The 25,148-nt window shown below is 45.1% G+C and overlaps 1 protein-coding gene across 6 annotated transcripts in view; it reads left to right on the plus strand.

The window, feature by feature from the left end:
• LOC139564047 (phosphatase and actin regulator 4B-like) overlaps positions 1 to 25,148 on the plus strand; it is an 85,691-nt gene that overhangs the window by 54,142 nt on the left and 6,401 nt on the right. For 3 of the 6 annotated variants that reach the window (XM_071383251.1, XM_071383253.1, XM_071383249.1), the window contains 5 exons: positions 17,487 to 17,648; positions 17,993 to 18,073; positions 18,939 to 19,466; positions 21,758 to 22,114; positions 24,223 to 24,366. In XM_071383251.1, the coding sequence (XP_071239352.1) occupies positions 17,487 to 17,648; positions 17,993 to 18,073; positions 18,939 to 19,466; positions 21,758 to 22,114; positions 24,223 to 24,366 (1,272 nt within the window). Of the gene's footprint in view, positions 1 to 3,647; positions 3,871 to 16,096; positions 16,297 to 17,486; positions 17,649 to 17,992; positions 18,074 to 18,938; positions 19,467 to 21,757; positions 22,115 to 24,222; positions 24,367 to 25,148 lie in introns of those variants that run through there. The other 3 variants (XM_071383254.1, XM_071383255.1, XM_071383252.1) reach the window with 3 other exon arrangements.

Consider the following 25,148-nt stretch of genomic DNA (forward strand, 5'->3'; position numbering starts at 1 on the left):
GCCTAGCACAATGGAACCAATATAATAGTCCCCAAAGTGAAAACCTCGCCCACCTGGCACTCCAGACAGGCTCAATCAAACGCTCAAAGGATTTGAAGGAAAACAAATATTTAAACCCAGGAGCCTGTTCATGATAGAACTTTCAGATAGGAATGTATCGTGTAGAACAGATATGATTGTCTGTCAGATCATGCCAGCTCTGTTCACTCTATTCCTATCTGTGACTTCCAGAACGTTTCACATCACTGAATACACCCCACGTCGGTTCAGTGCCCTGTGTTGTCATGTTGCATGTGACCCCAGGTAGTGGGTTTAAACATGCTCTTCGTTCTAACCAAAACAGCCTGGCTGGATCTGCCGATATCTCGCTCTCTCTCTCTCGCTCTCTCTCGCTCTCCATTGGGAAGGAGTCGTTTGTGTGTCCCTTCACGCTCCCTTCTTTCTGTCTCTGTATTTTGCCCAAACAGTTTGTTGTTCCACCTCAAAAAGCACAAGACAGAGGATTTTGACACCCGCCATTTCAAATTGTTTTGAAATCGTTTCTGATAAGGTTAACATTCCTGCAACATTATTTTGTCGAAATATAGTTGGATCTCTGAGACATTAAGCTGATTGATTGCACCCAATTTGGCCATTTTAAATTAGAGGATTCATATAATATTCAATAAATATAGTAAATAACATCCAATTTGGACCCTAACAAAAATTTTAGTGAGTAACATTCCAACACGCCAATCCATAACAAAATCCTATGTTTGACAAGTATACTGAACAAAAATATAAATGCAACAATTTCAATTATTTTGAGTAAAATCATTGAAATTGTTGTGTTTATGGAAATCGGTCAATTTTAAATGAATTCATAAGGCCCTAATCTATGGATTTCACATGACTGGGTAGAGGTGCAGTCATGGGTGGGCCTGGGAGGGCATAGGCCCACCCACTGGGGAGCCACGCCCAGCCAATCAGAATGAGTTTTTTCTCACAAAAGGGCTTTATTACAGACAGAAATACGCCTCAGTTTCATCAGCTGTCCGGTTGGCTGGTCTCAGACGATCCCACAGGTAAAGAAGCAGGGTGTGGAGGACCTGGCCTGGCGTGGATAGACATGGTTTGCGGTTTTGAGGCCGGTTGGATGTACTGCCAAAAAAAAAAATGACCTTGGAGGCGGCTTATTGTAGAGAAATTAACATTAAATTCTCTGGCAATGTTACCGGCCTCAGTCTGTAGCTGAGGTGGCCTGTAATAGTAAAAAATAACGGGCACAAGTTTACGTCTGCAAAGTTCTGGTGTTTTCTTTATTCTGAAGAATGTTTTTTTTCTCTTGTTCAATTGTCTATTTTCTTCTTCGTACTTTTAAAACATTACCATCAAACAAGTGCACACTTTAAAATACACTGCATAAATGCACTTTACCTAAAGCAGAATTCAAAAATGTTCCACAAATAACCCTGTCTACTGTATGATTTCACATGAAAACCACAATGTATTTCATGTTCATACAATAAAAACACTTATATATGAAGACAAAAATAACTGAATGTTTTTCTACAAACTGCTACCAATAAAGAAAACTGACAACAATACATTCAGCTTTAAGATAGTGGCACCAACGTAAAATCGTCTTTCTCTCATGCACCCGCACTGTCTGCACTAAACGTCCACACTCCAGATAACGTGATAATACTTTGACAAAGTTGTTAAATTGCATGTTATTACATATTTTTTTGATATTAGAACGTTTGGAAGTTCTGTTAAAAAGAACGGACAAGTTTACATCTGCAAAGTTTTGATGCTTTCTTTATTCTGAAGAATGGTGCGTGCACTTGGCCAGAACTTGCTGTTTTTCCTGACTACCACAGTGCAACATCGCCATCTATTGGCCTGATGGACTACTAATGCTAAAGCATGTAGAATATAATATTTTAGATTAATTCAGACAAATACATAAACAAATTGGTTTAAAAAAATAATAATAAAGGGGTGTCTGTTTTTAGTGACTTTGTTTTCAATACATTACAGCAACAGTTGTGGTGGACATTCCTACAGTCAGCATACCAATTGCACGCTCCCTCAATCTGTGGCATTGTGTTGTGTGACAACTGCACTTTTTAGTGTGGCCTTTTATTGTCCCCAGCACAAGGTGCACCTGTGTAATGATCATGCTTTTTAATCAGCTTCTTGATAATCCATCCACCTGACAGGTGTGGCATATCTTGGCAAAGGAGAAATTCTCACTAACAAGGATGTACACAAATTTGAGAGAAACAAGCTTTGTGCATATGGAACATTTCTGGAATCTTTTCTTTCAGCTCATGAAACATGGGACCAATGCTTTACATGTTGCGTTTATATTTTTGTTCAGTATAGTATGAAGCTGCAGCTAAGAGTATTGTTTCTTCATATCCTATGTAATGCATTCTCATGCTTAAAAGTTTGCATTTGAAACAGTGGCCAGGTCAACATGGTTGTCATGGCTTGCTGAAATGACATGGAACGATCCAGTATCATCTCAATATTGCTCTTGTCATGAGTGCTGACTGGAAGTGAATGTGAAGAAGGCTTTTGTGAAGCATACGCGGCCATTTTGAATGGCTCGCCATTGTGCATTCATTTTTCACATTTACATTTTAGTCATTTAGCAGACGCTCTTATCCAGTGCGACTTACAGGAGCAATTAGGGTTGTGCCTAGCTCGAGGGCACGTCAACAGATTTTTTACCTAGTCAGCTCGGGGATTCAGACCAGCAACCTTTCTGCTCTTAACCGCTAGGCTACCTGCCAGCCCATGACCTCCTCAGCAGTACTAGCGACATTTCTGCTGATGGAATGCTGTGTGGTCTCAGAGAGAGAAGGAAGTTTCTGCTCTAGCTGAACTACATCTCCATTGATAGAGGGCACAGATAGAAATAGATATCTCTCCCAAAGGACAAGCTAGTAGCTTTGTACCTGCTCTGGTTTTTCAGCTTTAAACAATTTCATTTCTATGTCGGAAGTGAGAGAGAGAGAAGGTACTACTGTCTATATTTTTTCCCGATATTTCTCTCTTGGACAGTGGCCCATCCTTGCAGTTCTCTGTGACTACTCACACCTCTCAGCCCTACTGGCAGAGTTGCTGTTAGGAGCCTCCTGCTCATGCTGTACATCCATATGGTGGCTCCATAGAGACAGAATATGAATACCTCAGTGGGTGTCATTATTTAACCTTTGACCTGGATCTTGCCACTGTCAGGTCACATGAGCAGTCAGAGCCCACCGCTGAAACTACTTTCATTACTACTGGTTTTGGTCTATTAAGCTGCTGAGTGCCCCATTCAAAGTGGAAAGAGATCCTGTGAAGAAAGGATCCCACTGTGGTGGGCATATATGAAGGGCTAAAGCCTGAGAGGTTAGCCAGAGAATGTTGGTAAATTATGTCACTCTCTCACACACACAAACACACTAAAATACAAACGCATATTTATACACCACCAGTGCAGCTCAAAGGAATGATAGGCATCCGTCTGTGAATGCTGACCGGCCCAGAGAACCAAGGAGGGAGGGTCAGTGGGAGAGGGTGGGGAGCACTTGCAGGGAGGGTAGGTCTTACAGAGACCGAAAGAGGGAGGGAGAGTGGGAGGAGTATACCAAAAGAGGTAGAGGGTAAAGAAAGTCGCACAGAGTTGCTGGCAAAGTAGACAGAGGTGTCCGGGAAAGAGGAGACCAGGGAACTTGGTTGAACAAGCTGTGGACCAGGTGTGCTCCTCCTCTGCCCAGCACGGAGTGCCTATTCCTGGGTAGAAAGAGCAAAAGAGGCCCCTCTGGGGCTGGATCATGGGACAGAGCCTTCCTCTGGAGACCCCAGCTCAGGACCAACACATCCACCGAAGCGGTGAGTTTCTAGCTTACTCACTCACATACACATGCTCTATAATCAGTCTCACAAGTACACACAAGCACCTTTTATAAATACACTCAAGCACTTTCACTCAATTATAATACAATCCTTAGTGTTCAGTTTTTCTAGTTTTTTTTTCAACATCTTAGCTGCGAAGGAGAGAGGGCAGAGGAGAGGCGGAGCAGGAGATTGTGTAATCAACAATGTTGCACTCTTTATTTCTCTCTTTACCACAGGAAATGCTAAAAATCACTGGGATCATGTGGATGAATATCAGTTGTGTGTGTGCTTGCACCCACATTACTGAGTGCAGGATACCCTTCTGAAGTGCTGTGTGCAAAACAAAAAGATTAGCCGCACAAACACATGCCTCACTGTTTGCGGCAGTAAACTGTGAGATATTGAAAAAAAATTCTGAGGGATTACTGGAAATAGGATTGTCTGTCAATGTGTAGGGCGTTATTATGTGCTTTTTTGGAGCCATTGCATCCCCCTTCCCTCAGTATTGTTGTGGTCTGTTATCCCACGGAGGTTAAGCCTATGAGGTTGGGTAGTATTATTATTTTATAGAGATGAAGTATGGCAACCCGCGAATAATCAGCCTAGTGTGCCAATAACAAGTTACAGAAAAAAATCAACCAGCCCATCTGGCATTTGAAATGCCACATGGCCAGTCAGACCCGGTGTGTAGGCACAAGTACACAAAACCAGGTTTCGAAATGGCTATCTTTTCAACCAATAACTGTAGGTATTGGAATTACCTCTCTGGTACCACCCACTAGTGACTAGTCAAAGCTTATCTAGGCTCCATTTCAAAACATGGAAGGTGACTAGTTTAGGGATGGAGAGGGTGGGCTTTCCTTGCGGAAGCAGACTCTTGTGTAAGTGATCAGGCTGCTCGAGGCAGCGGGCCTGCTGCTGAGGCCCTTAAAACAACACGATCTGCTCTCCACCACGTGCTCACCTGACTGCTCCTGCAAGTCAAGGGGCTGAGGCTAAACCTGGATCATAATTAACTACCGTTTTTTTACGCAAGATATGTTACATAACGATGTTTCCATACTCAACGTTACAGCTTAGCTTATACAAAATGACACCATAGATTTTTCAACTAACCTGCTCTTGGCAATACTTTTCTCGTTTCGGGTAAAAGGTTATCTTATAAATGTTTGTCCAGTTGCTGAGCACGCCCCCATTTTCATTGACAGGGCTGTAGTGGAGCAGGTTGAGAGCTTCAAGTTCCTTGGCATCCACCTCACCAACAAACTAACATGGTCCAAGCACACCAAGACAGTCGTGAAGAGGGCATGACAACCTTATCACCCCCAGGAGACTGAAAAGATTTGGCATGCCGTCCTCAGATCCTCAAAAGGTTTTACAGCTACTCCATCGAGAGCATCCTGACGGGTTGCATCACTGCCTGGTATGGCAACTGCTCGGCCTCCGACCGCAAGGCACTACAGAGGGTAGTGCCAGTACATCACCGGGGCCAGGCTTCGTGCCATCCTCTATACCAGGCGGTGTCAGAGGAAGGCTGTAAAAATTGTCCGATTTCAGCCACCCTAGTCATAGACTGTTCTCTCTGCTACCGCACGGCAAGCGGTACCGGAGTGCCAAGTCTAGGTCCAAGGGGCTTCTAAACAGCTTCTACCCCCAAGCTCTAAGACTCCTGAACATGTAATCAAATAGCTACCCAGACTATTTGCATTGCCCCCCCACCCCTCTTCTACGCTGCTGCTATTCTCTGTTATTATCTATGCTTAGTCACTTTAATAACTACCTACATGTACATATTACTTCGACAACGGTGTCCCCTGCACATTGACTCCGTACCAGTACCCCCAGGATATAGTCCTGCTATTGTTATACTGCTGCTCTTTAATTATTTGTTATTCTTATCTCTTACTTTATAAAAATATATTTTCTTAAAACTGCATTGTTGGTTAAGTGCTTGTAAGAAAGCATTTCACTGTAAGGTCTACACCGGTTGTATTCGGCGCATGTGACAAATAACATTTGGTTTGATTCTACAAAAAAAAATATTGAAACCATGTTTTGTATCGAGCGAGAGATGACTCTTGCATGTGTGTAGATCTTTGTTTTGGTCGCACTGTGTAACTTGCTGTCGTCTACTACTAGAAACGACTAGTTCCTGCAATGACGCTGGGAAATGCTAGATGTGTGTCGGTGAAGAACCTCCCAGCGCGGTACAAAACATGGATTTAATAGCTTTCTGATTTTTTGTTTTGTAGAACCACCTGCAACTGGACATTCACATTTATAAGAATTTCCCCTAATGACCACCACTTAGGCCTATTTATTTTTAGTTTAACTCTAGTTATTTTTATTTATTTTAATCATTCTTTTGAACTGAACAAAATTAGTCAAGATTTGTTCTTTTGACTAAATGAGTAGAAACGTCCACAACTCCGACTAGTAAACTTCCCATCACTAGTCTGAGGTGTGGCTATTAGCATTGCTTTGAGATCATCCCAGTCTGGCGGTTTACACTAGATAGTAAAGCCACAAAGTTGAAATTGGCTATATCGTAAAAATTTATGAAAAATATTCTTAATTTAAGATTAGGCATAAGGTTAGGTTTAAAATTGTATTTTAAGAAAAATTGTAGAAATAGGTGGAACTTAATGTAACGGGTTTCGTCCTCTTCGTCTGACGAGGAGTAGCAAGGATCGGACCAATACGCAGCGTGGTAAGTGTCCATAATGATAATTTAATCAATCAAACAGAACAAAATAACAAAAATACAAAACAAACAACCCGAAACAGTCCCGTATGGTGAAAACACTAACACAGGATACAACCACCCACAAAACACAAAGGAATGAATATGGCTCCCAATCAGAGACAACGACTGACACCTGCCTCTGATTGAGAACCATACTAGGCCACACACATAGAAAAAGACAACCTAGACATACAACATAGAATGCCCACCCACATCACACCCTGACCAAACAAAACATAGAAACATACAAAACAATCTATGGTCAGGGCGTGACACTTATGACTTTGTGGCTGTGGTAACTGTTACAGGCTTTGGTTTTTGTTTTCGAGGTTGGTCCTATTTAGTTGTGGATGCGACAAATCTAGTGGGCGTCCATGGTGTAACAGTATTGCTTCCGTCCCTCTCCTCACCCCTACCTGGGCTCGAACCAGGGACCCTCTGCACACATCAACAACAGTCACCCACGAAGCATCGTTACCCATCACTCCACAAAAGCCGCGGCCCTTGCAGAGCAATGGGAACAACTACTTCAAGGTCTCAGAGCAAGTTACGTCACCGATTGAAACCCTATTAGCGCGCACCACCGCTAACTAGCTGCCATTTCACATCGGTTACACATGGTGGGTGTTTAAGACCCTACTCGAGTTTGTTTGGCCAGCACCCAGTCAGTAGGCACCCCCATGGATGCCTTTCAGAACCCATTTTAAAACCCCACCTGTTTCGTTCTGGTTGTCAGAGGCTCATTTTGTTGGTTCCCTATTTCTGTTGAGGAGCGATTTTATTTTTTTATTATTTGTGAATGTAACATAACTAGTGACGACCAAGTCTGACCCTGTTTCCTTATTGGCAAGCTCTAGATGCGCTGGCTTCCTGATTGGACAGAACTGTCTAGACTGGTATCCTGGCTGTCACTGCATCATTCACTTTGAACTTGTCATCCAGACCTCTCTGAGTCCTTTGTTTTTACATAAAAATCTGACAGCGCAATCCACTGTCTCATCAGCCCAGCCAGGCAATTTATAAACTTGATCTCGACTATTAAAAGCATCTAGACATTATTTCACATTTCTTTTAGACTAACATTTAGTTTTCAACCTCTGAGATTTGTATTAACCTTGCTCTCTGTCTCTACGACGTTTGCAACATTGTTTCAATATTCAAATGTGATTTTCAGCTGTCCCATAGTAATGAACGTGTCGGGAATCGGAATGAGACAGCCAGGCAGGCAGGCAGCGTTTCTCAGCCAGTCGAAATCATGAATCAGCTTGAATCATTTTTATGGATATATACAAAGAAATGTCATTTGAATTTTTTTTTTACGAAATGAAGTGCAGCTAGTTTGCAGTCTTTCCAGCTTCAGTTTGAAGTGATTGTGTTAGCTGTGTTATAGGCTAGCTCTTCTGAACAACAGTGTCCTGACAAGTGAGCACATTTTCTATGCCAGGCGAAATCGTGCCTCATTAGCTCATTTTTACGGATGCATACAAATAAATGTCCCTAGAAAACAGCTTAAACAAATTCAAGTGCAGCTATTTTGCTGTTCTTCTGGCTGCACTGTAGTTGCCGTAGTTGCCTAGCTAGTAAGCAAGGGATAAGAACGTTGCCAGCCAGTATGGCAATGGAACATTTAGACTGAACGACTGGGTCACGTCTCCAGCAACCGAACCGATAGAATGAACGACCAGCCAGCTTGGGTAGCAACCCTAGATTTGTGTCGGGACTATATCTTGTGGAAGGATGAAATAGTATGAATAAATTCACAGGTCCCGTGTGGCTCAGTTGGTAGAGCATGGCGCTTGCAACGCCAGGGTTGTGGGTTCATTCCCCACGGGGGGACCAGGATGAATATGTATGAACTTTCCAATTTGTAAGTCGCTCTGGATAAGAGCGTCTGCTAAATGACTTAAATGTCAAATAAATTCATCAAAATAAAGTTAATGAAAATATGTCAATCATTATTTGAATATGTTGGTAACCCATTGTATAAAAGTGATAATGCCCTCGAAGCCGGTGTTTGAAGGATATATTGGCACAATTATCTAACACCCGTGCCAATATATCCTCCAAACACCGCCTTCTCGGGCATTATCACTTAATATTATGTCCTGTGTGCTTTATAGCCTACAATGCAGGCTATCAGTTGAAACAGGCTCTCTGTTTCCATGTCCAGTACAGTAAGATGTGTGAGGGGTGGAGGTTGTCTTTGTTCTGTCACAGTTAGGATCAGGGTGGAGTGCCGTTTCCTCCCTGTGTTTCCCAGACCTCACCCGCCCCTTCCTCTGTCCGAGTCAACAGCTGCAGACAGTCTACACACACCGGACCTCCACTCACTCTTCAGGCACCCTTTTGGGTATAGGAAGGATCCATTTGGTCACCTTTCCAATCTCTGTGATAAGATCAACTGTGTTTCTTGCTACCAGCTGAATGGAGTGAATGTTCTGCTGCTGTGTGTTTCTGGTAGTATCAGTCAGTCAACCCACTGTGGATCTGGAGTGTGTCGGCCCAGCACAGCCAGCACTTATCCTGCTTGAGTGGATTTTAGCTGACCTGCCTGCCGTGCTCTCCTTGTCAGCGGCAGACCGCTCTGCCAGAGCCTGCTGTGCCTGAGTGTATGAGAACCAGGGGAGTGTGTGTTACAGACAACTGCATTTAGCAACTCGTTCTTTGCACATCATAACCTGAATCCACTGGTTTTTGTAACTTCCTGAGGAGCTGGATGTACAGTGGGGAGAACAAGTATTTGATACACTGCCGATTTTGCAGGTTTTCCTACTTACAAAGCATGTAGAGGTCTGTAATTTTTATCATAGGTACACATCAACTGTGAGAGACGGAATCTAAAACAAAAATCCAGAAAATCACATTGTATGATTTTTAAGTAATTAATTTGCATTTTATTGCATGACATAAGTATTTGATCACCTACCAACCAGTAAGAATTCCGGCTCTCACAGACCTGTAAGTTTTTCTTTAAGAAGCCCTCCTGTTCTCCACTCATTACCTGTATTAACTGCACCTGTTTGAACTTGTTACCTGTATAAAAGACACCTGTCCACACACTCAATCAAACAGACTCCAAACTCTCCACAATGGCCAAGACCAGAGAGCTGTGTAAGGACATCAGGGATAAAATTGTAGACCTGCACAAGGCTGGGACGGGCTACAGGACAATAGGCAAGCAGCTTGGTGAGAAGGCAACAACTGTTGGCGCAATTATTAGAAAATGGAAGAAGTTCAAGATGACGGTCAATCACCCTCGGTCTGGGGCTCCATGCAAGATCTCACCTCGTGGGGCATCAATGATCATGAGGAAGGTGAGGGATCAGCCCAGAACTACACGGGCAGGACCTGGTCAATGACCTGAAGAGAGTTGGGACCACAGTCTCAAAGAAAACCATTAGTAACACACTACGCCGTCATGGCGTAGTGCGTCATGGCGTAGCAGTCGGATGTGTCTTTGTCCTGTCTTGTCCCGTGTAAATAGTATTCGTATTTTTCGTATACATTTCGTATTTATTTTAATTTCACTTTCCATCGAGGAACTGAATATACATTCCTACATTCCGCCTCACCCAATGTGGTACGGACCTGCTATTTTTTATATACTTTAGAACCGTAAACTAACCCCAATCAGAAGCTAGCCAGATAACTAGCTACTAGCTAGTAGTCAGTTAGCCACTGCTGCGGTCTTCGCCCTTAACTCGGACACAGCCAGCTTCAATACCGGGCCGATACCTGCCAGTCTGCAAGCGCGATATCAACCCAGAGCATATAGGACTGCTTTTTCTCTACCACATCACCGGATTCCTGACGCAAGCTCTGGACAATTACACCGTATTATCACAGCTAGCTAGCTGCAACCGAGTGGCTACTACTGGCTAACACCTCTGTCCCGAAGCAAGCACCAGTTAGCCTTGAGCTAGCCTCGAGCTAGGCCCATCTGCCGGCTAGCTGCAGCGCGATATCAACCCAGAGCATATAGGACTGCTTTTTCTCTACCACATCACCGGATTCCTGACGCAAGCTCTGGACAATTACACCGTATCATCACAGCTAGCTAGCTGCAACCGAGTGGCTACTACTGGCTAACACCTCTGTCCCGAAGCAAGCACCAGTTAGCCTTGAGCTAGCCTCGAGCTAGGCCCATCTGCCGGCTAGCTGCAAGCGCGATATCAACCCAGAGCATATAGGACTGCTTTTTCTCTACCACATCACCGGATTCCTGACGCAAGCTCTGGACAATTACACCGTATCATCACAGCTAGCTAGCTGCAACCGAGTGGCTACTACTGGCTAACACCTCTGTCCCGAAGCAAGCACCAGTTAGCCTTGAGCTAGCCTCGAGCTAGGCCCATCTGCCGGCTAGCTGAAGAGCTAGTGCCACTGCCACGAAGCTAGCACCAGTTAGCAAACACTATTCTACAATTCACAACCTCTCTTTCGCCATCGCCATCTGGCTTGGATTCTCTGTCGACACAACCACGTCTGAGCAGACCCCCTCCGTCTGAGCAGACCACCCCCCGGGCTACTAACTTTACACGCCGCGTGCTAGCTTAGTGGAGGCCTCCTCTGCTCCATCTACGGCTGCCCCCTGGACACTATGATCACGTGGCTACATAGCTGATGCATGCTTGACTGTCCATTAATTCACGGTACTCCATTCTGTTTATTTGTGTCTTATCTGTCGGCTCTGTGCTTTAACTCAGGATCTGTGTGTAGTTAATCCGACCCTCTCTGCCTAGTCATCGCCATTTTTTACCTGTTGTTGCTGTGTCAGACTAGCACCCTGTTATTGCTGCTGTTATCTTACCTGTTGTTTTAGCTAGCTCTCCCAATCAAGACCTGCAATCACTTTATGCCTTATTGTATGTCTCTCTCAAATATCAATATGCCTTGCATACTGTTGTTCAGGCTAGTTTTCATTGTCATTGTTTTGGTTTGCAATGGACCCTGTAGTTCCACTCTCCGTACCTCTGATACCCCCTTTGTCCCACCCCCCACACATGCGGTGACCTCACCCATTGAGACCAGCATGTCCAGAGATACAACCTCTCTTATCATCACCCAGTGCCTGGGCTTGCCTCCGCTGTACCCGCGCCCCTCCATACCCCTGTCTGCACATTATGCCCAGAATCTATTCTACCACGCCCATAAATCTGCTCCTTTTATTCTTTGTCCCCAACGCTCTAGGCGACCAGTTTTGATAGCCTTTAGCCGCACCCTCATCCTACTACTCCTCTGTTCCTCGGGTGATGTGGAGGTAAACCCAGGCCCTGCATGTCCCCAGTCACCCTCATTTGTTGACTTCTGCGATCGAAAAAGCCTTGGCCTCATGCATGTCAACATCAGAAGCCTCCTCCCTAAGTTTGCCTTACTCACCGCTTTAGCACACTCTGCCAATCCTGATGTCCTTGCCGTGTCCGAATCCTGGCTTAGGAAGGCCACCAAAAATTCTGAGATTTCCATACCCAACTATAACACTTTCCGTCAAGATAGAACTGCCAAAGGGGGAGGAGTTGCAATCTACTGCAGAGATAGCCTGCAAAGTTCTGTCATACTTTCCAGGTCTATGCCCAAACAGTTCGAACTTCTAATTTAAAAAATTAATCTCTCCAGAAATAAGTCTCTCACTGTTGCCGCCTGCTACCGACCCCCCTCAGCTCCCAGCTGTGCCCTGGACACCATCTGTGAATTGATCGCTCCCCATCTAGCTTCAGAGTTTGTTCTGTTAGGTGACCTAAACTGGGATATGCTTAACACCCCGGCAGTCCTACAATCCAAGCTTGATGCCCTCAATCTCACACAAATCATCAAGGAACCCACCAGGTACAACCCTAAATCCGTAAACATGGGCACCCTAATAGACATTATCCTGACCAACCTGCCCTCCAAATACACCTCTGCTGTCTTCAATCAAGATCTCAGCGATCACTGCCTCATTGCCTGTATCCGCCACGGGTCTGCGGTCAAACGACCACCCCTCATCACTGTCAAACGCTCCCTAAAACACTTCTGCGAGCAGGCCTTTCTAATCGACCTGGCCCGGGTACCCTGGAAGGATATTGACCTCATCCCGTCAGTTGAGGATGCCTGGTCATTCTTTAAATGTTACTTCCTCACCATATTAGACAAGCATGCTCCGTTCAAAAAATGCAGAACCAAGAACAGATATAGCCCTTGGTTCACTCCAGACCTGACTGCCCTCGACCAGCACAAAAACATCCTGTGGCGAACTGCAATAGCATCGAAGAGCCCCCGCGATATGCAACTGTTCAGGGAAGTCAGGAACCAATACACGCAGTCAGTCAGGAAAGCAAAGGCCAGCTTTTTCAAGCAGAAATTCGCATCCTGTAGCTCTAACTCCAAAAAGTTCTGGGATACTGTAAAGTCCATGGAGAACAAGAGCACCTCCTCCCAGCTGCCCACTGCACTGAGGCTAGGTAACACGGTCACCACCGATAAATCCGTGATAATCGAAGACTTCAACAAGCATTTCTCAATGGCTGGCCATGCCTTCTTCCTGGCGACTCCAACCTTGGCCAACAGCCCCGCCCCCCCCGCTGCTACTCGCCCAAGCCTCCCCAGCTTCTCCTTTACCCAAATCCAGATAGCAGATGTTCTGAAAGAGCTGGAAAACCTGGACCCATACAAATCAGCTGGGCTTGACAATCTGGACCCCCTATTTCTGAAACTGTCCGCCGCCATTGTCGCACCCCCTATTACCAGCCTGTTCAACCTCTCCTTCGTATCATCTGAGATCCCCAAGGATTGGAAAGCTGCCGCGGTCATCCCCCTCTTCAAAGGGGGAGACACCCTGGACCCAAACTGTTACAGACCTATATCCATCCTGCCCTGCCTATCTAAGGTCTTCGAAAGCCAAGTCAACAAACAGATCACTGACCATCTCGAATCCCACCGTACCTTCTCCGCTGTGCAATCCGGTTTCCGAGCCGGTCACGGATGCACCTCAGCCACGCTCAAGGTACTAAACGACATCATAACCGCCATCGATAAAAGTCATTACTGTGCAGCCGTCTTCATCAACCTGGCCAAGGCTTTCGACTCTGTCAATCACCATATTCTTATCGGCAGACTCAGTAGCCTCGGTTTTTCTAATGACTGCCTTGCCTGGTTCACCAACTACTTTGCAGACAGAGTTCAGTGTGTCAAATCGGAGGGCATGTTGTCCGGTCCTCTGGCAGTCTCTATGGGGGTACCACAGGGTTCAATTCTCGGGCCGACTCTTTTCTCTGTATACATCAATGATGTTGCTCTTGCTGCGGGCGATTCCCTGATCCACCTCTACGCAGACGACACCATTCTATATACTTCCGGCCCTTCCTTGGACACTGTGCTATCTAACCTCCAAACGAGCTTCAATGCCATACAACACTCCTTCCGTGGCCTCCAACTGCTCTTAAACGCTAGTAAAACCAAATGCATGCTTTTCAACCGTTCGCTGCCTGCACCCGCACGCCCGACTAGCATCACCACCCTGGACGGTTCCGACCTAGAATATGTGGACATCTATAAGTACCTAGGTGTCTGGCTAGACTGCAAACTCTCCTTCCAGACTCATATCAAACATCTCCAATCCAAAATCAAATCAAGAATCGGCTTTCTATTCCGCAACAAAGCCTCCTTCACTCACGCCGCCAAACTTACCCTAGTAAAACTGACTATCCTGCCGATCCTCGACTTCGGCGATGTCATCTACAAAATAGCTTCCAACACTCTACTCAGCAAACTGGATGCAGTTTATCACAGTGCCATTCGTTTTGTTACTAAAGCACCTTATACGACCCACCACTGCGACCTGTATGCCCTAGTCGGCTGGCCCTCGCTACATGTTCGTCGTCAGACCCACTGGCTCCAGGTCATCTACAAGGCTATGCTAGGTAAAGTGCCGCCTTATCTCAGTTCACTGGTCACGATGGCTACACCCACCCGCAGCACGCGCTCCAGCAGGTGTATCTCACTGATCATCCCTAAAGCTAAAACCTCATTTGGACGCCTTTCCTTCCAGTTCTCTGCTGCCTGCGACTGGAACGAATTGCAAAAATCTCTGAAGTTGGAGACTTTTATCTCCCTCAACAACTTTAAAAATCTGCTATCCGAGCAGCTAACCGATCGCTGCAGCTGTACATAGTCCATCTGTAAACTACCCACCCAATTTACCTACCTCACCCCCCATACTGCTTTTATTTATTTACTTTTCTGCTCTTTTGCACACCAGTACCAATATCTCTTCTTGCACATGATCATCTGATGATTTATCACTCCAGTGTTAATCTGCTAAATTGTAATTATTCGATTTATTGCCTACCTCATGCCTTTTGCACACATTGTATATAGATTCTCTTTTTTTCTACCATGTTATTGACTTGTTTATTGTTTACTCCATGTGTAACTCTGTGTTGTCTGTTCACACTGCTATGCTTTATCTTGGCCAGGTCGCAGTTGCAAATGAGAACTTGTTCTCAACTAGCCTACCTGGTTAAATAAAGGTGAAATAAAAAAAATAAAAATAAAAAATGGATTAAAATCCTGCAGCGCACGCAAGGTCCCCCTGCTCAAGCCAGCGCATGTCCAGGCCTGTCTGAAGTTTGCGAATGACCATCTGGATGATCCAGAGGAGGAATGGGAGAAGGTCATGTGGTCTGATGAGACAAAAATAGAGCTTTTTGGTCTAAACTCCACTCGCCGTGTTTGGAGGAAGAAGAAGGATGAGTACAACCCCAAGAACACCATCCCAACCGTGAAGCATGGAGGTGGAAACATCATTCTTTGGGGATGTTTTTCTGCAAAGGGGACAGGACGACTGCACCGTATTGAGGGGAGGATGGATGGGGCCATGTATCGCGAAATCTTGGCCAACAACCTCCTTCCCTCAGTAAGAGCATTGAAGATGGGTCGTGGCTGGGTCTTCCAGCATGACAACGACCCAAAACACACAGCCAGGGCAACTAAGGAGTGGCTCCGTAAGAAGCATCTCAAGGTCCTGGAGTGGCATAGCCAGTCTCCAGACCTGAACCCAATAGATAATCTTTGGAGGGAGCTGAAAGTCCGTATTGCCCAGCGACAGCCCCGAAACCTGAAGGATCTGGAGAAGGTCTGTATGGAGGAGTGGGCCAAAATCGCTGCAGCAGTGTGTGCAAACCTGGTCAAGAACTACAGGAAACGTATGATCTCTGTAATTGCAAACAAAGGTTTCTGTACCAAATATTAACTTCTGCTTTTCTGATGTATCAAATACTTATGTCATGCAATAAAATGCAAATTAATTACTTAAAAATCATACAATGTGATTTTCTGGATTTTTGTTTTAGATTCCGTCTCTCACAGTTGAAGTGTACCTATGATAAAAATTACAGACCTCTACATGCTTTGTAAGTAGGAAAACCTGCAAAATCGGCAGTGTATCAAATACTTGTTCTCCCCACTGTATATTGTTTGGAGCTGGCCTCTGAACTTTGACGTTTTGTCCCCATGTGGTTTAGAAGCCTGCTGTGGGTCTCTGCGCTGTCACAGCCGCCCCCAGCCCCTCCCTACCTAGGGTGTTGGGATCGACTAGGGACAAGAGTTTGAGTTTTTGAACACAACCTTCTGCTTCCTCATGGCATGTTGCCTCAAGTCCCACCACCATGGAAGCTGGACCCTGAGCTCTCACCCAGGTAGACTAGCTCTGTAATATAACCTCCACGACCCTGCTTTGGAGCCCATTTCCACCTTTTGACATGTTTCCTATTCCTCCACTTCTGGTCTTTTGAAGGAAGGTTTTGTATAGTATTATTACCTCTGCCCATCAGCAGCTGGCAAATATAGTTTTTTTTTACGCGTGCGTTGTTGTGTGAACCGAAATGCTGTAGTAGTATTATTGCCAGGACATCCTGTTTTTGTGGGACTGGTTGGTTGTTTTGCCCCAGCCCTTCTACACAGTAAATATTATGTCTGCTGAATTAAAACCTAAACCTTAGAGGAACCTGGCACACAGAGATGTTCTGTGTGAGGCCTTGTGAAGCTCAGCACCTTGTCTGTCAGCCTGTCAGTCACCTGAGCTGTTACCATGGCAGCTGGATGTCTGTGCGTGTCTCGGAAAGAGACGCCAAAGAGCGAGTCCTACCTCCCAAATCATTTTTAAATGTGTATTTGTTCGTGAAAAATGTGTGTATGTGTGCTTCCACATAGCCTGTTGGTGTTGAAAGGCTGATAACAATATTCTCCCAGTAGGGAGGAATGTGAGACTCTTGACTGTGGGAAGCTATGGACGGAGGCCAGTGCAAGAGGGACTCTCCCTTCCCAAAGCTGTTGGTTACTTTGTTGTGAATGTGTGGAGGAGTACATGAGCTTTCACCATCACCCTGCCAAAGCACACACAGTCCCAGAGCTCTGAGCTAAAGATAATAACCTTTCTAATGAGCCTGGCCCTCCCATGTTCTTTACTCATGGTGTATATTTATTTTACCTTTATTTAACCAGGTAGGCAAGTTGAGAACAAGTTCTCATTTACAATTGTGACCTGGCCAAGATAAAGCAAATGGGTATTGGTGTCAGTCTAGCATAGCTAGGCTAATGTTCTTCTGCACTTTATTCTGAGTGCATATGGGTGTCAGTCTAGCTCAGTTAGGCTATAGGCTATTTCTCCACTTTACTCGGAGTGCATGGGCCAGGCTAAACAGCAGCTTGTGCACAAGGTTTTGCTCGCCTGAGTTAGAGCTCAGCTAGGCTACTGTGAAATTGTCTGGGTTCTGGTTACCTCTGCTCTCTGTGCTGTTGTTATGTTGTAGATGCCCAGATATGGTTGTCATATTTCACCAATGTTTCTTGACTCTCCATTCTTCTCTCTCTGACTCCATTACTCCAGTTGATGAAGTTGACCACCTGCACAACACGACAGAGGGAGATGGGGACAGCACCCCTCTCCCATGCAAGGGCAAGGGCAAGTTCTCTACCCTCGGCAAGATCTTCAAACCATGGAAGTGGAGGAAGAAGAAAAGCAGCGAGAAGTTTACGGAAACTTCAGAAGGTTTGTGTTCCGGCTTCATTGTGTTTGTTAGTTTTTACGTGTTGCATTCAATCTTTATCAAACGCCTTTCAGTGTGTTTTACTGTCTCCTGGTGATATGTACATGCCATGGCCTTTTCCAGTGTGTCCAGTTCAGTCTGCTTAAACAAGACAATTGTTATAGTGGTTAGAATAATATCCTTTTTATCTGAAGATCTGTAAACTTACATCTTTGACTTCTGGAACGTGAAATGACACACTAAAATTTGAAATATTATCTTCGGTTTTATATGCTATCTGGAAGAAATCTGGGGGGGAAACTCAGTGCGTTAATGCACTGGCTTAAATTCTGTGTGTTGACGGCAGTTCTGGAGAGAAAGATGTCGATGAGGCGACCGAGGCAGGAGCTTATAGAACAGGGAGTGCTGAAGGAGCTCTCAGAGAATGGTAAGAGTGCTGCCGCTGGTGATGTCACTCACTCACATGACTCAATCAGCCAGTTCCAGTTGGCTCCCTACTCCTTCCTCCTAACATTTTCAATGTTTCTATATCTGTAAAGTGTAAGCAACATGGTGGACGCTCCACCGCTACCCTGCATATACCTATCCAGACCCTTCAGATCTACAAACATTTAAGGGTTTTGGCAGCCAAGGGGGAGGGAGCAAATTGGAAATGGCTTTATCTTTATCAGACAAAAGTCCAGGGCTATCACACCTACACAGACAGCATAGTCGATGAGTAACGGCTTCAAATTCAGCACACTCAATGGCAGTTGAAGAAAGGCAAATTCACTCTCATGCTCCTTTTCAACAGTATAACTGTATATTTTTGGAAGAAAATTAATTGGTGTTTTTCTTGAGCTGGGGAAAGTGGAACGAATTGCGCCCTGCAGCGAAATATCTTTTACAGTAAGTGTGTTCTGTGCTCTTACTCACTCTGCCGTGTTGCAGAGGCCCGTTTATTAAACATATTTCCCTCCATGGCCAGAGCTCTGATCCAAAGGGTTTGGCAGTTAGGACACCTTTCTCAAACCTCTCATTCTGAAGGGGCCTGTGAAATCATGTCCAGATGCACAGAGGGACCCAATCCAAAAGTCCATCATGTGCCCTATTTCAACAAGCCAATTAAGTTTCACCATTTATACTCAAATATGCAGAACATTTTGAGTAGAGATAATGGCTTTGTTAGATTTCTGACTAACCCCTCCCTCACACTTGGTTAGTGACTCAAAGTAGTGCTAGTTTATAGATCTTCTCATGTGTGAGTGACTCTGTATGGAAAGTCTCACTGCTTGTATCCATTTTTGTGACAGATGGGGACGATCCTCACAGCCTCAAACAGTCCTACGTGAAGAATGGCCACACCCTGCCCGTGGGTGGTGGTGGTGGAGGGGGCAGAGGGCAGGAGAACCAGACAAGACCCCCCTCAGACCTTGGGATGAACCCCTCAGACTTTAAGGTGAACCCAGCCTGGCTGCCCCAGATAGAGGACCGCAGGGTCCGATTCCCCCCGGATGTAGAACTCCATGGGGACCAGGGTGGCCCCAGAGGCTCCGGACAGCAGGAGGAGGGCCGGCGAGGAGGTGGAGCAGTACGGTCCCAGGGGGAGGGGGAATGGAAGTCTAACATGGCCTGGCAGGGCCAGGCGATGGGCCAGGTGCAGGGGATGGGACAGGAGGAGGGTAGACGTGGGGGCAGACTCCACCCTTCTGACGGAGACAAGCGGCCGGGCCTGCAGAAGGCGCCATCAGAGGACGGTAGGAGGAGTCGCCCTGCTGAGACGGCATGGAAACCCACCCTCCCCCGGCACGCGTCCGCAGAGGAGGGAAGGGCCCGTAGAGGTGAGCTATTAACACCAACACATTATTTTACTTTTAGATATGTGTGTATTGTTGTGACTTGTTAGATATTACTGCACTGTTGACGCTAGGAACACAAGCATTTCGCTACACACGCAATAACATCTCCTAAATATGTGTATGAGACCAATCAAATTTGATTTGACACACACACACGGCCTTATTCTGTGGAGTAGGGTGAAGCTGTCCTTAGACACTGATCTAAGGTTTGTGTTTTTCCCCCTAATGGAAGATTTGAAAAGGATCAGCTGATCCTAGATCTTTGCATAAGGGCAACTTCTACCTGGAGCCTGGTTTTCTGACTGCCCTCTCTCCAGTCAATCTTCCTCCTCTTCAGTCCTCTGGTTTGGCCCCAGATATAGACAGGAGTCTCGGAGCCTCTTTGCTCCCCTGAGTCCTGCTCCAGCTATGCGTCTTATTCGGGAACAGAAGGGAATAGAGGGAATAGCTCATCTTCTCCTTTCGTAATTAATGCGGCACTATCGTTTTAACCATTCCTGTCCTTAAAAGCTAATGCCTGTCAGCTCAACTGTAACCCTGCTGAAGAGCTAAAGCTAATTGATACCATTCCAGCTATTACACACTGAGCTAAATGGCCTTTAGTGTCTATTTTAGATCTTATACTCTCCCTGATTTATATCTTAATCTTCTGGCTTTCTCTCTCTCCCTCTCCTTTTCTCCCCTTTTCTCTCTCCCTCGGTTTTCTCTGACCTACAGTGCCTTCAGAAGGTATTCACACCCTTGACTTTTTCCACGTTTGTTGTTATAACCTGAATTTTAAATGGATTAAATTTCGATTTTGTGTCACCGATTTACACACAATGCCCCATAATGTCAAAGTGGAATTATGTTTTTAGAGAAGTTTACAAATTAATAAAAAATGAAAAGCTGAAAGGTCTTGCGTCAATAAATGTTCAACCCTTTTGTAATGGCAAGCCTAAATAAGTCACTACAAAGATACAGGCACCCTTCCTAACTCAGTTGCCAGAGAGGAAGGAAACTGTTAGAGTTTAGATTTTAATGGCTGTGATAGGAGATAACTGAGGATGGCTCAACAACATTGTAGTTACTCCACAATACTAACATAAATGACAGAATGCAAAGAAAGCCTGTACAGGAAGCCTGTATTCCAACACACCACGGAGTACCATTCTTCATATTTTCAAGCATGGTGGCTGCATCATGTTATGGGTATGCTTGTCATCGGCAAAGATTAGAGTTTTTTTTTAGGATGAAAATAAATGGAATAGAGCTAAGCACAGACATAGTCCTAGAGGAAAAACTTTCCAACAGAAACTGGGAGACACATTCACCTTTCAACAGGACAATTACCCAAAACACAAGGCCATAATATACACTGGGCTTGCTTACTAAGACGACCTTGAATGTGCCTGAGTGGCCTAGTTACAGTTTTGACTTAAATTGGCTCTGTGGCAAGACTTGGAAATTGCTGTCTAGCAATGATCAACTTGACAGAGTTTGAATAATTGTTTAAAGAATAATGGCCAAATATTGTACCATCCAGGTGTGCCAGAGACTCAGAGCTGTAATTGCTGCCAAAGGTGATTCTAACATGTATTGACTCAAGGGGTTGAATACTTATCTAATGAAGATATATTATGGTTTTATTTTCCATAAAAAAAAACTAATGTTAGAATTTTTCTTCCACTTTGACATTAGAGCATTTTGTGTAGATCATTGACAAAAAAGGACACATTTTAATCCCACTTTGTAACACAACAACATTTGAAAAAAGTAAAGGAGTGTGAATACTTTCTGAAGGCACTATTTCCTATTTTCTCTGTGACATCAGCGTGTGATAAAGACTTGTCTATAAATAAACTTCAGCTTTGAGGAATGGCGTGGGATAAGAAGCAGGGTGGAGGGCTAGGGGAATGGGGGTTTAGTACTGTAATTACAGCACTGTTTATCTACACAGCGGATCCCCTGATAATGACAATCTCATACAAGGTTTTTGACACACACACACACACACACACACACACACACACACTAGAGTGGCTGAGTGAATAGCACAAATTGGCTCAGTGCTTCAACCCAAGACTGAAACATTTATGTTTTTTAGGGATGAGATAGTATCTTTTCCATTTTTGAAAGAGCCAAACACGTCCAAAAAGGCTAGCAGTGTGTACGGTCTTTGACACGAATGTGCTCATGTGTCTCTCATGATGATGATTAGTTATTAAATGTATAGTGCTCTTTAACACATGTATGTTATGTAACATGTGTTTTGTGTGCTGTGTGTTTTGCAGAATCGGAGAGCCATTTTGTTCCTGATCCAGATTTGCTGCGGGACACTCTCCGAGAGTCTCTGCCCCCCAAACAGTCCGTTATGCCCCCCAAGTGGCTGATGAGCTCCACCCCCGAGCCCGGCAGCGAAGGGTCACCCTCATCCCACACCCCATCCAACCACCCTGCAACCACGTACTCTTCCTCCTCTTCTTCCTCTGCAGTTGCAATGCCTGCCCGAACTGTCTCCTCTGCAGGCGCCAACCCCCAATCTTCAGCAGTAGTGTCCTTCGCTCCATCCTCCACCCCCCAGGTGACCAAGCAGCCTCCCCTCCCACTGCCCAAGCCCGTCAACAGGGGCGTTAATGCTGCCATGTTAGGTGAGTAGTAGTACTAGTTGCGGTGGTTGTAGTAGTAGGGACCGCAGCTGCCTGTTTAATCACGGGATGGCAGAATTAGCTAATGAGATGCCAGAGGAGACCAGGTGCAGCTTGCATCAATACACACACACACACACACACACACACACACACACATTCACTCAGTGGAGCTTCCTCGTGTAACATGTAGTCAAGTGTCACATGCACGCATGTCTGCAGAAGACTCACGTTACATGCATAGGCGTTACTACAAGGGACATGTGCACGTCGCGCGCATTCTATCTCACACACACACTTTGCCACTCATCTTTATAATGATGTTATCCCTGCGGCTCCAGCAGCTGTTCCCCAGACGATAACTTAATAAGACTGAACTATTTTAGACAGCAGCAGCAGAGCAGAGATTTTCCCTGGCATTGTACTCTCCCAGGACACCACTGACTCTGGTGGCTCTGAGCCTGCTGCTGCTCAGCTCCATACGAAGACAATATTAATGTTGTTTTTACCAGGGGCGTTTCTCGTCAGGGAAGCCTGACTTTATTCACTGTTGTTCTCTTCGAGATCTGATACGCCTGTTACCTTAGGACTGTTTAAACACATTTTTTGTATATATCCCCTCTAGTTTCCTGTGTCATTTTTACATGTAGGTTGGTTGGTTTAGCCTGGAGCTAGTGGGCTTGGAAGTCATTTGCCATGCGCTCGTGTCACCTATTTGCCATCTATAGTCTGTCAAGCTATTTCATATGTACGTTCTAGAATGTATGTAGACATTTCAGCTCTCACATTATGTAAACAATTCCGATGTATTAAACCATGTCGGATATGTTAAAAGGGGTGGCATACAATACTCTGAACAATGGGGTTTTTTCATGATGTAGCAGGAAGGAGAAACGGCAATAAGAAGTTGCTTCGCTGCATTCTTAATTTGGTACAATTACAATACGTTCCGTTACTGTCAACAATGCATTTTAGCCAGTGCATTTTGTTAGGTAATGTTCAAACCAAGGTTATCATAAACTACTGGGAAAAGTTATCGGATACTTGTAGATTTATAATCTGATCCGACATGATACGGAATATGCAATCATTGCTTGCCCAGCTGCTGTTGAAACATATCAAACTGTATACGAATGCTAGCTGAGCCAGTAGTGACTTTTCAAAGGTATTCCACTAGTTAATTAGGAAAATTCCTAACAGGTAGCTAGGTACAGAGTGATTACTTCACCGGCTAACCTAGAGGGCCTGAAGCTGAAGGAGTTTTGATAACCTCTTCACTTTCCCCATTGATGCCCCTCTCACAGCCCAGGCAAGCCCCTCAGACACTTAGCACAGTACTCTAATTACACAAACCCTCTTGTTCTGGGTGCTGGTAGTGCGTTCAGTGTAAGCATATCCACCTTGGTCGTGTTCATAAGACACCACACATTTTTTTTTTTTTAAATGGCTGAAACCAGGAAGGACTACCTGGACTGTATTTAAAATGTTGTGCTACGACGTGCCCAAATGAACACCACCCTAGTGTATGTGTAGTTAAGGTTAAGGTGACCAGATATTGGAATGAAAATCATGGATTTTTTTATATGGGGCTAGCTGTGCAAAAATATAAAATACAATGTTATGGAACTATAGTTAACTATAAATTTTCACTATATTCCTTTCAAATACGTATTAATTCTAACACAGAAATGGATTACCCCTCCACCGTTATCTTAGGCTAGTCATTTTAGAATCACTTGTTTAGCAGCCTGGTGGGTATGGTTGTTCATGCAGTGGTTACATGTTTGTATCAATGATCAAACGTTCTCATAAATGGTCAAACAAGTTTGGTACAGGGATAGACAATTTGTACATGCAAATCTGACTGGATACAGTGTTTTGATTATTGAAATATAAACTTCAATATCAACAGTTGCATCTTTCTTTCTGAGGGATAATCGGGGATATTTTTTTTTGGGGGGGGGGGCAGCTCTAGCCAGGGACAGGCCACTAAAATTGGGGACTGTCCCAGGAAATCAGGGATGTCTGGTCACCCTATACACAGTGTATACATTCAGCGAGCCTATATGAGAGCTGAAGGCCTGTGTGTCGTGCCTCTCGTCCCCTGCCAGCCTCCACTCTACAGGGGGGTGAGAACCAGAATGACTCCCAACTGCCCCTCTACTGGTCCTGCTGGAAACGCGAGGGCGACTATGATGTCTACCTGTCCCTCCCTGTCTACCTGTGCCGGCGGGACGGCAGAGGCCTGCGGTCAGGTAAAACAAAGGATGCCCACCAATGCCCCTCTTCACTGGCATCGCCGCAGCAACGGTGCCCACCCTGTCTCTCTAACGTCTTCCCAAGCCTGCGTTGTATGTGTGGCTGTATGCCACACCCCTGTTAATGTCAACCTTCTGGTCACTTGCGTCATCATATTGCATCATCCTGACTTGAAAAGCCTCATGCCAAACGCTACCTGGATGCAACTGATGGACTAACCTATAACGGCCTGGATTGAGTGCTCTCTTCTGCTCATGCCACGTTAGGCTGCATGCGCGTGACAAGGTTGAGTGAGGTGTGGGTGTACGTGGGCCTCTGACCACCATATGTGTACTACCACCTCTGGCATGTGAATGGGGGAGTTACTGAGTGTCTCCCGTGATGGCTAGCTGTGGCAGCGCAGCGCAGACCAGGCTGCCCCATAAAGGCTAATCCACACATCTGCTCTGGAGCGAGAGAGGGGAGAAGGGCAGATAAAGGGCTTGACTCTGTTTAAAGCAGATGTTATAATCCAGTCTATAGCATGCTTCATGTCTGGCGCTCAATCAGTCTGCTGCTGTGATCTATTGTACTCCAATGCAGTATGTCTCCATGGCTTTGTATTTTAATGCTATTTCATGTTGACACATTCATCAGCAACTGCATCGAGCTTACGTATTTAAAGGTTTGCATGCAATCGCAAAATGTCTATTCCAGCTTGGTTGAACAGGGTTTTTTCATAATTCTCAGTTCAGAGATGCTAAGAAGCGATGGATGCATACTGGCCAATTCGATTTGT

Source organism: Salvelinus alpinus, chromosome 35 (genome assembly GCF_045679555.1).
Source record: "Salvelinus alpinus chromosome 35, SLU_Salpinus.1, whole genome shotgun sequence".
In the NCBI taxonomy this organism is placed as follows: domain Eukaryota; kingdom Metazoa; phylum Chordata; class Actinopteri; order Salmoniformes; family Salmonidae; genus Salvelinus; species Salvelinus alpinus.